The sequence below is a fragment of the Grus americana genome, chromosome 3, assembly GCF_028858705.1.
Source record: "Grus americana isolate bGruAme1 chromosome 3, bGruAme1.mat, whole genome shotgun sequence".
NCBI lineage: Eukaryota > Metazoa > Chordata > Aves > Gruiformes > Gruidae > Grus > Grus americana.
This window is the reverse complement of record NC_072854.1, coordinates 88,094,453-88,106,872: the sequence shown is the minus strand read 5'-3', so window position 1 is coordinate 88,106,872 and position 12,420 is coordinate 88,094,453. Positions and strand designations below refer to the sequence as shown.

General features: G+C 42.2%; 2 protein-coding genes across 11 annotated transcripts in view; one reads left to right on the top strand and one right to left on the bottom strand.

Annotated features, from left to right (window-relative positions):
* Positions 1 to 1,253, bottom strand: part of SPAST (spastin) — a 41,669-nt gene extending 40,416 nt beyond the window's left edge. For 4 of the 7 annotated variants that reach the window (XM_054822785.1, XM_054822786.1, XM_054822787.1 and 1 more), the window contains exon 1: positions 560 to 1,250. In XM_054822785.1, the coding sequence (XP_054678760.1) occupies positions 560 to 968 (409 nt within the window). In that variant the 5' untranslated portion in view covers positions 969 to 1,250. Of the gene's footprint in view, positions 1 to 559 lie in introns of all 7 variants that reach the window. The other 3 variants (XM_054822788.1, XM_054822791.1, XM_054822789.1) reach the window with 2 other exon arrangements.
* On the top strand, positions 742 to 10,520 carry DPY30 (dpy-30 histone methyltransferase complex regulatory subunit). Of its 4 annotated transcripts, none has more exons than XM_054822808.1 (5): positions 742 to 791; positions 5,022 to 5,093; positions 5,178 to 5,225; positions 6,535 to 6,677; positions 9,934 to 10,520. In XM_054822808.1, exons 2-5 carry the CDS (start codon positions 5,058 to 5,060, stop codon positions 10,004 to 10,006), a joined length of 300 nt encoding a protein of 99 aa, XP_054678783.1. In that variant the 5' UTR covers positions 742 to 791; positions 5,022 to 5,057; the 3' UTR covers positions 10,007 to 10,520. The 4 variants fall into 4 exon arrangements, with proteins under 4 accessions (XP_054678783.1, XP_054678782.1, XP_054678784.1 ...); XM_054822807.1 differs by lacking the exon at positions 742 to 791 and adding an exon at positions 4,373 to 4,515; XM_054822809.1 differs by lacking the exon at positions 742 to 791 and adding an exon at positions 4,538 to 4,556.
* Positions 10,521 to 12,420: the final 1,900 nt, after the last annotated feature.

The following is a 12,420-nucleotide window of genomic DNA, read 5'->3' as shown; positions in this document are numbered from 1 at the left end:
CAGTTGGAGAGCAAAGTTTCCTGAAAGCTCACCTCAACGCTTCCATCACTTGTCAGACAGTACATTAAAGGAGGTACCCCTATTATTGTCCCTGGTGCTTTTGTTGTCGGGTGGCCTGGTTAAACCGAAGGCTAGTTACAGTCACATCCCTTGATTTTTAACCGCCTCACCCAGACCTCCGCGTCAAAAACTTTAAATTAAAGTTATTAGAATGAAATGCAAACACTTGCTTTGCGTGGGGAATTAGCCTGAGCCGCAGCTCTTTGATCCAACCTGCGCCTGCCGGCTGCGGCGATACAGGGACCGACCCAGCTGGGGGCGGCGGGGGAGCAAAGCACCGTAACCGCATGCAGGCAGCGGCACCGGAGCTCACCCTCCCGCACGGATCCTTCGCAACCCGCATTTCTCACGTAAGCGGGTTTTGTTTAACCCAAAGCTGCAGCCCCGGTGTCCCGGCGCCCAGCCAAGAGGCCCTACCCGCCCTCCCAACACCGGCCTGCCTGGCTCGGCCCGGCCCGCCTCCCCCCGCAGCCCGGGGCGGCCGCCGGCACTCCCCTACCTCTCTCGTCCTCGTCGATGCGCAGCGCCATGGAGATGCACTCGAAGGCCCGCTTGTGACAGGCCCGCACCGTCTCGGGCGCCCCGCCGGGCTCGGGCGCGTCGCCGGCCCCGGCCCTGCTGCCCTTGGCGGCCATAAGGGCGCCGCGGGAGAGGCGCTCGCAGAGCCAGGCGAAGAGCAGCCCGAGCTGGAAAGCGACGAAGCGGAGCAGGGCGAAGGCGGCGAAGAGCGGGTACGAGAAGTAGTACAGGTTCCGCTTGTGGGGGGACGCCGCTGCCGCCGCCGCCCCCGCCGGCGGCAAGGGGGGGGCCGGCCCGGGCGGCGAAGAGGGTGAAGCCCCGGCGGCTGGGGGCGCAGAGCTGGAGCCGGCTGAGCCCTTCTTTTTCCCTCTGCCGCCCGGAGAATTCATTCACCGCCGTCGCCATAACCCGCTGCCAAGGACTGATAACAACCGGCCATGGCGGCGGCGGCGGCGACGCCCCTTTCGCTCGGCCCCAGGGGGAGGAGTGCGCAGCGGCCCTTGCCGAATGCGGAGCGGCAGCGGCGCCGCCCCCAGCACCGCTATTGTCGACGCGCCGCAGCGCCAGCCACAATAGGAGGCGGGAATGGCGGCGCAGGGCGCCTACGGCTCCCGGCGTGCTCCGGGGCGGGCGGCAGCAGCGCTTCGTTTAGCGCGGGAAGCGTATTGCCGCGGCGGCGGACGGTATGTGGCGGCCCGGTTGCCTCTGGGAGCAGCAGCCTGGTCCCCGGCGGGGACCCCGACAGGAGGGAGAGGGCGGGCGGCCAGGGGTGAGCTCCGCGTCCTGTCAGCACTGTGCCTGGAGAGCATCAGCGTGCTCCGGCCCTAGCCGAGGCCCATTAGACTTCAGAGCATTGAAGCACACTGAGTGGAAAGACGATAAATAGTTTAATAAAATTAATTATTCTAACTGGAGCTGTGAACGGCCCTGCAGGCAAAATGCAGTGCAGCTACCTTGCATTGCTCCCCGTGCACAATCATTTTTAGAGGCAGATGAGGAGGGTTCGGGGGAATTCCCTCTTTTCGAAAGTCACAGACCTCTCTCACTGAGAAGTGTAACAGCCAGTAATTTATTGTGTCCATCTTCCCACCACTGTAGAATTGCCCCCGAAAAAATATTCTCCAGTGCTTTGTCTGCTCCACATTTCTGTAATTGAAATGACAGTCTCCTCACGTGACAAAAACTAACAAAATTGAGTATACATTATAGATGCATCACTGTGGAAAAAAAAAATCTTAACTCTTTTTTTCCACCCTCATTACAAATATGAATACCCTGTTGTCCCAGCCACTATAATATTTATTTATTTGAGTCTTCCCTGATCATACAGATCCTCCAGCTCCCTCCTCCTTTGCTTATTTCAGATCTAAAAATGCTTTGGTACACTTGGACCTCCACACACCAGCAGCATTCCCATGTTCTGTTCCTGGTTTTGCTACTGCTATATCCAACGATATAGCAAACCCTTTCCTCTCTGCTTCAATCTCCTCCCTCCCCCTTTTATTTTGAATTCATTTGTTCGTTTGCTTGTTGGGTTTTTGTTGGTTTGGTTTGCTTTGTCACACACTCACTGTTCTACAAATGAAATGCCAAGAGCCACATTATGACAGATCATCTCTCCCCAACACCCCAGAACTGCATATAGTAGCCTAGGCTGTCCCAAAAGTATAGAAAGATACTACGAATTAATTCAGTGCACCAGCTCCCTTCCCCAGTTTATAGCAAGAAATTGGGGTGGTGGGGTATTAAAAGGATATGCCAAATTGAAATCACTGTTGTCCCCAATGTTTTACTGATTTTTCCTAAATTACTATAAAACTACTGGTTTTCTTCTTGTTTGCTCATGCCACACATAGTTACTTCTAGTACAGAAAGTTCCCCCCGGTAATATGTATTGTTTTTCTTAAATGACTGAGGAGAGTGTTTTTCTTTGAACGACAGAACCAAGTATTAGTTTTCTTACTGTATAAAACACAAAATTTTATTAACATGTAAAATAACATATAAACATATAACCCAAAATAACTATACATGACCTAGAACTATTATTAGACAGAGATAGTAAACCTATCAGTACCAATAAAAAAATGCAGCAAGGTTCATTAAGTATTTTTCTTCTGTATTTTGTAAGAAGGATGATGTAGTTCTATTGTGAAAATATCATGAAGTATTTTCCAGTCCACTCGTGACTGGAAAAAATTCGGTATCTTTTTTTTTAATTTTTTTCCCCCATCAATATACCTAACAGTCCTTTAAAAAAAAAAATTCTTGATTACTGATACAAAAATTTAAGAAATTTTGGAATACCAAAGAAATTTCAGAAGCTTCAAGTGGTGTTAGTATTCTGTAGCATTCAAAAACATCAAGTGAAATAAGACACATGATAACAGATTACCCATCTACAGTCTCTATGATCCATTTACTATCTAAAGCATCATCCCATTCCTGAGCAAAAGAATAGAAAAGCTGGTGAAGGAATAAGTTGATTAATAAATTAAAGGACAGATTGGATGACAGTAGGAAGATGAATCTAAAACAATTCTGATTACTCAAATCTATTCAGTTACTTTTATTAAAAAAAAAAAACTTAGAATGACACCGTTGAAATTTATGTGACTATATCACAGCAATCAAATATAGACTGATGCACTGGTAAACAATGCACCTGTTAGGGGAATAACAACTTAAGCCAAAACACAGCTTCAGAAGTAGACATCAGTCAGGAATTGTGAGCAAATGATAATGGTTTTAGTGACAAGCTACAGAATCAATTAAAAAAATAAAAAGCTTCTAAAGATCTTTTTAATCTACCAGCACAAATGATGTTACCAGACATAGAACTTAATTCCCAATGAAAAAAAACCAAAACAAAGAAATCAGGCATAGATATTAAAAACCTCATGCAATTTGTAACAGTATGACAACAAACAGTAGATTTTTCACTTCTTGATAGCTTCAAGTCAAGACAGGATGATTAAAGCCAATCAATACCTAGAGAAAGCTGAGCAGCTGCATTTTCCTTAACACAGAGACAACTAGCCAAAATTAATGGCAAACAGTCATTGTTTTGCAATCTGTACTCTACAAGGCTTTGAAAGGTTATTTCACTAACAAACCCCCCTTTTCAGTTCAAGGTTAGTTTCAGCAAAGTTATTTTGCATAAACATTGCAGTGAACTCCCCAGATGTCAAACTGCATTGATTATCAGTAGGTTTCTGTACCACAAAACCTTCAAGGGCCAGTGGCTTTCAAAGGCTCGTTTAAAGAACAGAAACATCCCACCAGTTTTAGTCCTGACAGGGCACCTATAAGTGGAATGGAATTACCTGTTTGCTCCCCCACAACTGGCCTTAACCAATGCTCCTTGTGCTGCACCTGAAAACAGTTAACAGAGGTCAGGACAGAGCCTCTGCTTCAATGAAGAAAATTACCTTTTTTTAAAAAAAGAACAAAAAAAAGCGCCTCACTCAGAGTCGCTCGGCGTAGTGACAAGTACCTGATCAAAGCCCGACCAAGACCGGGGAGCCCCTGACGACAGCCCAGCGGCCACTAGCACCTCCCTCCCCTCAGCCGAAGGCTTCTCTTTCCTTCGCTTTCTCGCGGTTGAAGAACCGCCGCGCGACCCGCACCGCCCAGCGAACCGCCTCCACGCGCCCACCCGCCAATGGGAAGGGGGTTGAGAAGGGTGAAGGCCCCGCCCAGAGATGACATCATTCACCGGCCGCTCGAACTTGCCATCCGCATTCCCCCTCCCCGCAGGCCGGCTCTCAGGGTTGGGCGGGGCTTCCCCTTGCGCAGGCGTAGTTCGCCGGGGTTCGGCGGCGGCAACGCGACCGTTTCACTTACGTCAAAACAATTTACGACACCTCCGTTAGCGGCTCTGGTTGCTCTGGAGAGGTTTGTCGGTGTTCTGCCGAGCTCCGGACCCACCGGCGGGTGAGAGCGGCGCGGAGGGGTCGCCTGTTCCTCGCGGGGCGGTGGGAGCATGGCCGGGGGTCCGGTGGGGGGACTTGGGGCACTGGCGCTGTAAGGCGGCGCGGCGGGCAGGCGTGCGGGGAAGGGAAGGGATGGAACGGGACGGGACGAGAGGAGAGGAGAGGAGAGAGGGAAGGACGGAGGGAGGGAGGGGTGTTTTCGCCTTCCCGCTGGCGCTCCCGGCCGGGCAGAGGAGCGGGCCGTCGCTGGGGGTCCTTGTTTAAATGATGAATGCCGTTTTTTCTAATCCCGGTGCCGTTTTCTTCAGCGGACGTAACGCGAACCTTGAGGCGCTTCTCAATTCTGTATGCGGGGAAAAACGTGTGCAAGTTCGGCAGTGGGGGAGCACAGAGCAACTCCCTTTGCTCTCCAGTAATTGTGCCTTAGTAACCAAGTGATGCAGTATCAGTTAGCTAACACTTGTCGTCTTCTCAGCGTCCTGACCAATTTTTTTATTGTTTTCCAAGATTACTGTACGTCCAGGAAATTCTGCTTTTCAAATCATGGAGGCAGAACAGATTATGGAGGGACAGCCACAGGTATTGCAAGAAATGTTTTACGTGCATCATGCTACATGCGTAAAAGGAGCATTTCCACTTTGCTGACCGTGTGTTATTTTACAGGTTCCAGAAAATCCCCATTCTGAATACGGTCTCACTGAAAATGTAGAGGTAACAAAGATTTTGTTGCTGTAAAGTACAGTGGAAGTTACATTCCCGATCAAAGGGAAAAATGTGCAGTCTTGAGTCTAACTTCAGCAAATGTCATGTTCCCAAGAAAGTTAGATGGAAACTGAACCAACAGATATTAATCCCTCGCATAATTGTTAATTAATATGTTTTCTGTTGTGTTGCTTCCATTATACTAAATGGTACTGAAGTAAATAATGAATCTTTTAATGAGATGGGTCTTTTTGGAAGTATGCTGTAATCCATTAATACGTTATGCCACAAAAAGCCAGCCAGACTTTTATTACAGGGAGGGGAGTAGGAGGAGTTGATGAAAGATGGATTTCTATGAAAGTATCAAAGGGAGGGATTCTTTTCATATTCTTGTAAATATAAATATTGGATTAGAATACTCCAAGCTATCTTTAATTATGCTGAGAAAGAATAGACACAATCCATTCTCTCCACTGTTGGTAACAACATAGGTTAGAATAATAATGCTATGATATTTGTTTATTGTTCCTCATTAAAGAAAAGCCTTCAGTCTCCCTTCATTACAAGCTCCTACTCTATACAAAGCTTTTGCAGAAACTTTTCTTAAATGTCCTTTGAGACTCATTTCCCTGATAACTGCTTGCCTGTACGCCTCAACTTCCACTACAGAACTAGAACACGTTGGATACGTTGGTCCCATATCAGTAGATTGGTGTGTGTTGTGTTGGTTAACTGACAGTGGCAGGGTATCCTCTTTTAACTACAGTTAATGGTGTAAGATGATTCAGCGCTTTTTGACCAAAAGGCACCTGGAAGCATTTTTCATATGTTTTCTTTAAAGTGTCCATCTATGCTTTACTAGAGCAGGTCTCAAAGTGCTTGACTTTGTAACAGAGTCCCTTGTGTCAGACTTCACTTGAATTTCTAGTGCTTTTAGGATTTTGTGTTAGAAGTGAGTGCATGCAGGAACCATTTAATTGGGACCACCCTTGTTAGTAGTCATTCCTGTCACAATGGTGTAGAATTTAACTGTGAAAGCAAAAGCAGAAATAACAATGATAGAGTTTGGGTGTCTTCTGGTTTGGAAAACTTATGAATTCCTAACATCGTTTCCCCAAAACATAAGAATTTAACAGAAGGGTCCTCTGGATTGGATTTTTGTGCAAGGAAAAATACATGCTTAAATTTTATTACAAGATGTAAAGAAGTTATTGCCAGTTAATTGCAGAGAAATGGGTATTTTGTCTGCACTCACGCTTCAAAGCAGATATGGCTGCTATTACCAATGCTCATTCACCTTTTTTTCCCCCTACTTCAGAGGATAGTAGAAAATGAGAAAATAAATGCAGAGAAAACATCAAAGCAGAAGGTGGATCTTCAGTCGTTACCCACGCGTGCCTACTTGGATCAGACAGTTGTACCTATCTTGCTACAGGGACTTGCTGTTCTTGCAAAAGAGAGGTAAGGTGCTTCAATGTTCCTTCTGTTCTTAGGACAAAAGTAGCTCTCAAACTTGCGTAGTATGTCACCTTTTCAGACCTCGCACACCAGACATGGTTTTGCTAGTTTGCTAGTTCTAAGAAAGTCCTTACAACAGGTTTATGAACCTATGAATTACTATGATTGACCATGCAGGACATGTTCCTCATTTAGGTGCATATGGCATGGTAGGAGTTATTTATTGAATTTGTGATCTCCTAATGAGGTGTGATACTGCAAAGGTTTTGGAGGGAAAAAATGTATTTTTTAATTAATTTTATCACATAATTCACCTTATAGAAGCAAGGCAAGAAGTTGTTCTAGTTTTGAACAAGATTTTCATAGTGTGGTATAAAGAATTCTGCTTGCCATTTAAGAGAAAGACAAATTGTGCCTGACGTTCGTCTTTGTTGGAGATTAAAACACTATCTAAAGGATGAGGCTGACCCTGTACTGTCAATGCAGTAAGAAGCAAACTGATAGTTTATCCTTTCAGTGAAGATTATGCTGTCAAGGTGCCCTGAATCTCTTATCAGTCAATGTTGCAGGGTATTCTTCAATAATAGCAAACAGTTGGTCATCTTATACAAATTAATTTGTAGCCTTTTGGTGTATCCGAACTATTGGTGAGTCATACTGCATGTAAACTATTTCTCAATTTTGCTGAAATAGCATTATGAAAAGCTGGTATGGATGACCATAATCCCATTGCGGTACCTACAGCAGAACAACCATCACCAGTGTCTTAACCTCAAAAGGTGTGGTGAATTAGAACTGTATTGTACAGACAGCTGATTAGGCAAAAGAGCACCTAGGAAGGTACACCTGAGCAGTGTGCAGATCTTCAGTTGACATTTGTGGGAGTTCTGCTACAGACTGAATGTAAAACACAGCCAGAGGTGGATACCCCACGCTTACAGTCTGGATACTTGTGTTACAAACTTTTTTTTTTTCTTTGGTCTTTTCTGTTTTTTTAAGATCTTTCTTCACTATAGAAGGAGCTGTTTTTTATGGGGACTGATCACAGGAGTGAAATTGGAAGAGGCTGGGGAATGTATAGGAGAAAAATTAACAGTATCAAACTGCCAAGGTCAAATTGGCTATACAGTTGAGCATATTAAAACCTCAGGGGTGACAAAGCTGAACTACCAGCTCTGTTGTATAATCTTCTGCTTAAAATTGAACTGGAAAGTAACTAGTGGATGCTAATTTCTTTTTCTGAGGAATATAGAGATGTTCATGGAACAGCCCAGTATATCTGATGGCTACGCCTGGAATTCAGTAGAAATTATCATCCAGGATAGCAAGCATATGGATAAATGTTGTATTTGGGAGGAGTCAGCACAACTTTTGTCAGGGTTCGTAAGTCTCTTGGAGCTCACTGAAGGAGTCGGTGAGCACACACAAACACAAATCTAGATGATACAGTCCGCTTAAATTTCCAAAAGGCTTCTGGCACAGTCTTTCACTAAAGGCTTTTAAAAAGAGCAAGTTGCTGTGGGATTAAAGGAAGAGCCTTTATATGGATGAGGAACTGGTTGGAAGAAATGAGATAGAGGGTAGAAGTAAATGGTGACATGAGCTCACTGCCAGAATCCTAGAAAGGGTCATTTATAACTATTTGAAAACGTGGCTGACAAAATTTGTTCATGATACCAAGTTTTAATGAATAGGTTGGGGTTTTTTATGTTTTGTTTTCTCTTGAGTTTGAGTTGTGTTTTGGTTTTTTTTTAAGTTGATCAATTGTAAATAATTGTACAGGAACTTCATAAATTTGATGTGAAACAATGGATGACTGCTATGCAAAATTGAATCTCTGGGGAAAAAAGAAAAATTGAATACAAATAAACAGAAAATTATGCACATAGGAAAGTAATAAATACCCTAATGCTAGTGACAAGATGATACATTCAGACTTGATGAAAAATACCTTTAAACTGTTAAATGTATATGTCAGTGCATTGCTGAATGAAAAATCAATTCTGAATGGTAGGACTTAGAAATTGGTGGGGTAAAAACAACCATAATGTCACTATTTAAATGTATAGTATTCTTGTATTTTGAATATTGCAATTCCAATTCCCCTCTATTCTGGTAGAATGTGAAGACGTAAGAAGAGTGACAAGGTGGTCAGAAGTATGGAATGCTATCTGTAGAGGGAGTGACTGAATAGGTGATACTTCAACCTGGAAAAGAGATTTCTGAGAGAACATACTAGGAATCTGTTAAATCATTAATAACATGGAGATACTACATTGGGATGGATTGTTTATTATCTATTCTGATATGGTAATCAAATTAAGCTAGGAGGTAGCAAATTCTTAATGAACAAAAGGAGATGATCCTTCATAGGTCACATAATTTAGGTATATAACTTGCATCAGGTTGAGGATAATAACATTTTATTTGGACTCAAGGAGCAACTAGTCAAAGTCGCAGAGGATCCACCAGGACTTAAAAGTGCTAGCTCAGGAAGCTGGTTAACTGTGCGTGCTTGGAGGGCAAAAAGATGGTCCAGAGAAGTATCTCTGCGCACATCTTCCATTCTTTACGCTCTTTGTAGGCATACTTGCTCACTACCTGGACCTTTGGTTTGACTCAGTGTGGAATAAGTAAGCATGCCATTTATTCTGCAGACAGAGTCTAGCTTAGCAGGATTCATGCACTGTAGATGAAGGAGCATTTAAAATAAATTTACAGGCTAAGGCCAGCAATCAAAAGTGTGCATTATTGACTACTTGCAAATTACAGCGCTCTTCAAAATTGAGGGATTTGGTGTGTTCATTTAAAAAGAAACAGCAGCTACCAGAAACCATGAAAACAGCTCTACTACTGAAGCTACACAATAACCATTTCAGGAAAATGAAGCAAGAAAGCACTGACAGATTAAATTTTACTTTATATTGCATGCATTAAAAAAATAGGCAAATGCATGTAACTTCCAATGATGTACATACAGTATTTATGCTTATGGATTATACCCTAGTTCTAGGTATGTAACTGTTTTAGCAATTTAGTAATGTTGAACCAACAGTGACAGAAACTCATTAAAAACTTACTCATGAGACATAAACTGGAAATTTACAGGGTAACTCTAGGTAGTTGGTCATCCCCAAATCAATGCTTGTAAGTGTTTAGGAGGAGTTACGTGGCTTTTCAGGGAAGGTGATTAGTTCTTCAGCTACCTAATTTCATATAACAAAAAATAATTGCTTTTGATTTACTCTTTTCTTTACAGACCGCCAAATCCCATTGAATTTCTAGCAGCATATCTTTTAAAAAACAAGTCACAATTTGAGGACCGTAATTAACTCCATAAAAATGAGGACAATTTGGCTGCTAGACTGAAACGCTCATTTGCCGCAATTTGTTTTCTGCTGTAAAAATTCTTTGGAACCATGTTGTTGTCTTTCTTAATCGCACAATTTGCTTTACCTTTTGAGTTATTTAATAAAGAACACTTTACATTTGTTCACTTGTTTTAAACTAGCTATTAAGAGACTTTCAAAATAAAGTACTGAAACTGCACTACTGATGATGAAAGTCTGGATAATTCTGTGGGGCTACATCACCTGAATGCATGAAACAAAGGGGAATAATTTATTATGGGAATCACATGAGTGATAATGTTGATTTTTATATAGCACCTTTCACATGTAAGGTACATGAACAGAAGGCAAATGAATTAAGAGCAGTTAGAGTTTATTTTGAGGATGGATTAAGTAGAGAGGGGAGATCTTGCTTCAGAACACCAGGAAAAGGGTTTAGTTAAAACAGACAATTAGGTTCAGCAGCTGAATGGATCACCTGCAGACAGTGTCCAAACATTTCAGGTATCGACATGAAATGAGCTGTGCTGTTCAGCATTTGTCATTGATGTCTTGTGGCTGGTGTGCTGGATTCAATTGAAACACAGAATAAAGTCTGAAGGGACTTAAAAAGGTTCTGTAATTTGGTTCTCTGTACTGTTACCCCCCAGTTGGAACATCTCTGTCAAAAATAATCCTACTCTATCCAGTAAAATACTGAGTCTTCTGATATTTTTTTCCTTTTAAGGTTTACTAACACCTCTTTTTGTTATTCCTATTCTTAACATCTTTGTCTGACACCGTCTTTATTTTTTCCTGTAGTCTACTCAGTAGGGGTAAAGGCCACAGACCTCAAGGTACAATATAAGAAGCTGCAACAGAAGACTAGGGATCAGAATAAAAAGATGAAGACAGTAAATAACGTGAAAAAATACTAGCAAAGCTCTGAAAATATGAATATTGTAGCTGGAGAACTGGCTCACAAGGTTATTGGTAATGTGTACAGGGACTAGACGCAGCCTTTAGAATTCCCATTTTTGTTTTCTGAAACTTGTTAAAAGAAGCATAATCAATGTTGTTCACTAGCACTGAATACTGGAATCTAGATTAAGTATAGCCCAGTTTTTAATTGAGTGGGAGACTAACCATAATTTGTTTGACTGTCACAGAAATGGTAAATTTGGCTTTCAAGAGTTGCTCAATTAATCAAAATCCTAAATTTTTATTCAAAGAGACTTCAGTATTGTCATCTTACCATTTCCATCTCCATTCTGGGTTTCTTATTTAATTGCTTTAACATAGCAAGCAGTTAAAGCCTTGCAAATTAAATTTTCCTGCAAGGGTTGAATTTTTTTCTGTGCAAGATTAAAGGCTACATATTTTTTTTTGTAAGTATGCGTAAATTCACAAAAAGAGAGACTTAGGACTCTTGGGTGGCCCAATGCACAAATAATATTTTCCCTTAATTCTCTTGACAGCTAGCTGACTTTCCTATGGTAATCAATTGGTTTTAACATAGCATTGTTTATTTAATAGCTTAGATACATGGATGTAAGAGTGGCCAGAAAATAGATCCTTCAGCAGAAAAACTTAACTTTTCAATTGTCTGCTAACTTGCAGGGGCTGGAATGAGATCTGGCTGTTACGCCTAGTAGGAAGGCTCTCAATATTTTACATACTTCTTAATATGCTAAGAGGGAAACATTGAATTAGTGTAGTTCAAGAGCAGTAAGATTGGGGAACAAAAAAAAAAAAAAGGAAAAAAACCCCTGCAAACCTAAACCCTAGCCTAAAAGGCTCTATTTTGGAAAACATAAATTGTGGAGTGAGATTACTAATTCTATTGTGTTGTAGTGAGCACAGTCTCCATCAAACACTGACACTTGAAAAAGACACTGAAAGGATTTTAACAACAGTGTTTTGACTTTCTAGAATGAATAATAACATTTAAGTGAAGACAAGCAGACACCATAACGACTTGGTACTGCTATTTTTATTGGTAAAGCAGCATTCCAAGGTTTCATCCATAGTGACAACATCACAAGATTGTAAGAATTGTTACACGTGAAAAAAAAAAAAATCTATGTTGATCCTCAATTTCTATGCTGAGAATTTGTGCAAGACCATACAAAAAGAAGCAGCTCAACTATTAATCTTCCCTAGACAGAGCAATTTTCCTATAATACATCACCATGCCTGAATTCAGAATACAATCAGGTTCCTCATCTTACAGTAACACCCTGCAAGCAGCTGCACAAAAGCTTGTAAACACACTGGCTTTCTGCACAGCTCTTGCATCAACCTAGAATCTCAAAGTATGAGGACCAGTCTTAAGGTGAGCTGTCCCTGCCAGCAGCATGCCACCTACTCAGCTGTTGGTGCCGCTGTTTGGTACACAGTCTCACCTGCTGTTGTCT

What these genes read in the sequence shown, in the direction of transcription:
- DPY30 (XM_054822810.1), top strand. Translation starts at nt 4,782, where the DNA reads ATGAATGCCGTTTTTTCTAATCCCGGTGCCGTTTTCTTCAGCGGACGT. An exon ending in TTATGGAGGGACAGCCACAG is followed by an intron (nt 5,094 to 5,177) that starts GTATTGCAAGAA and finishes GTTATTTTACAG; the next exon opens with GTTCCAGAAAATCCCCATTC. An exon ending in GCTGTTCTTGCAAAAGAGAG is followed by an intron (nt 6,678 to 9,933) that starts GTAAGGTGCTTC and finishes TTTTCTTTACAG; the next exon opens with ACCGCCAAATCCCATTGAAT.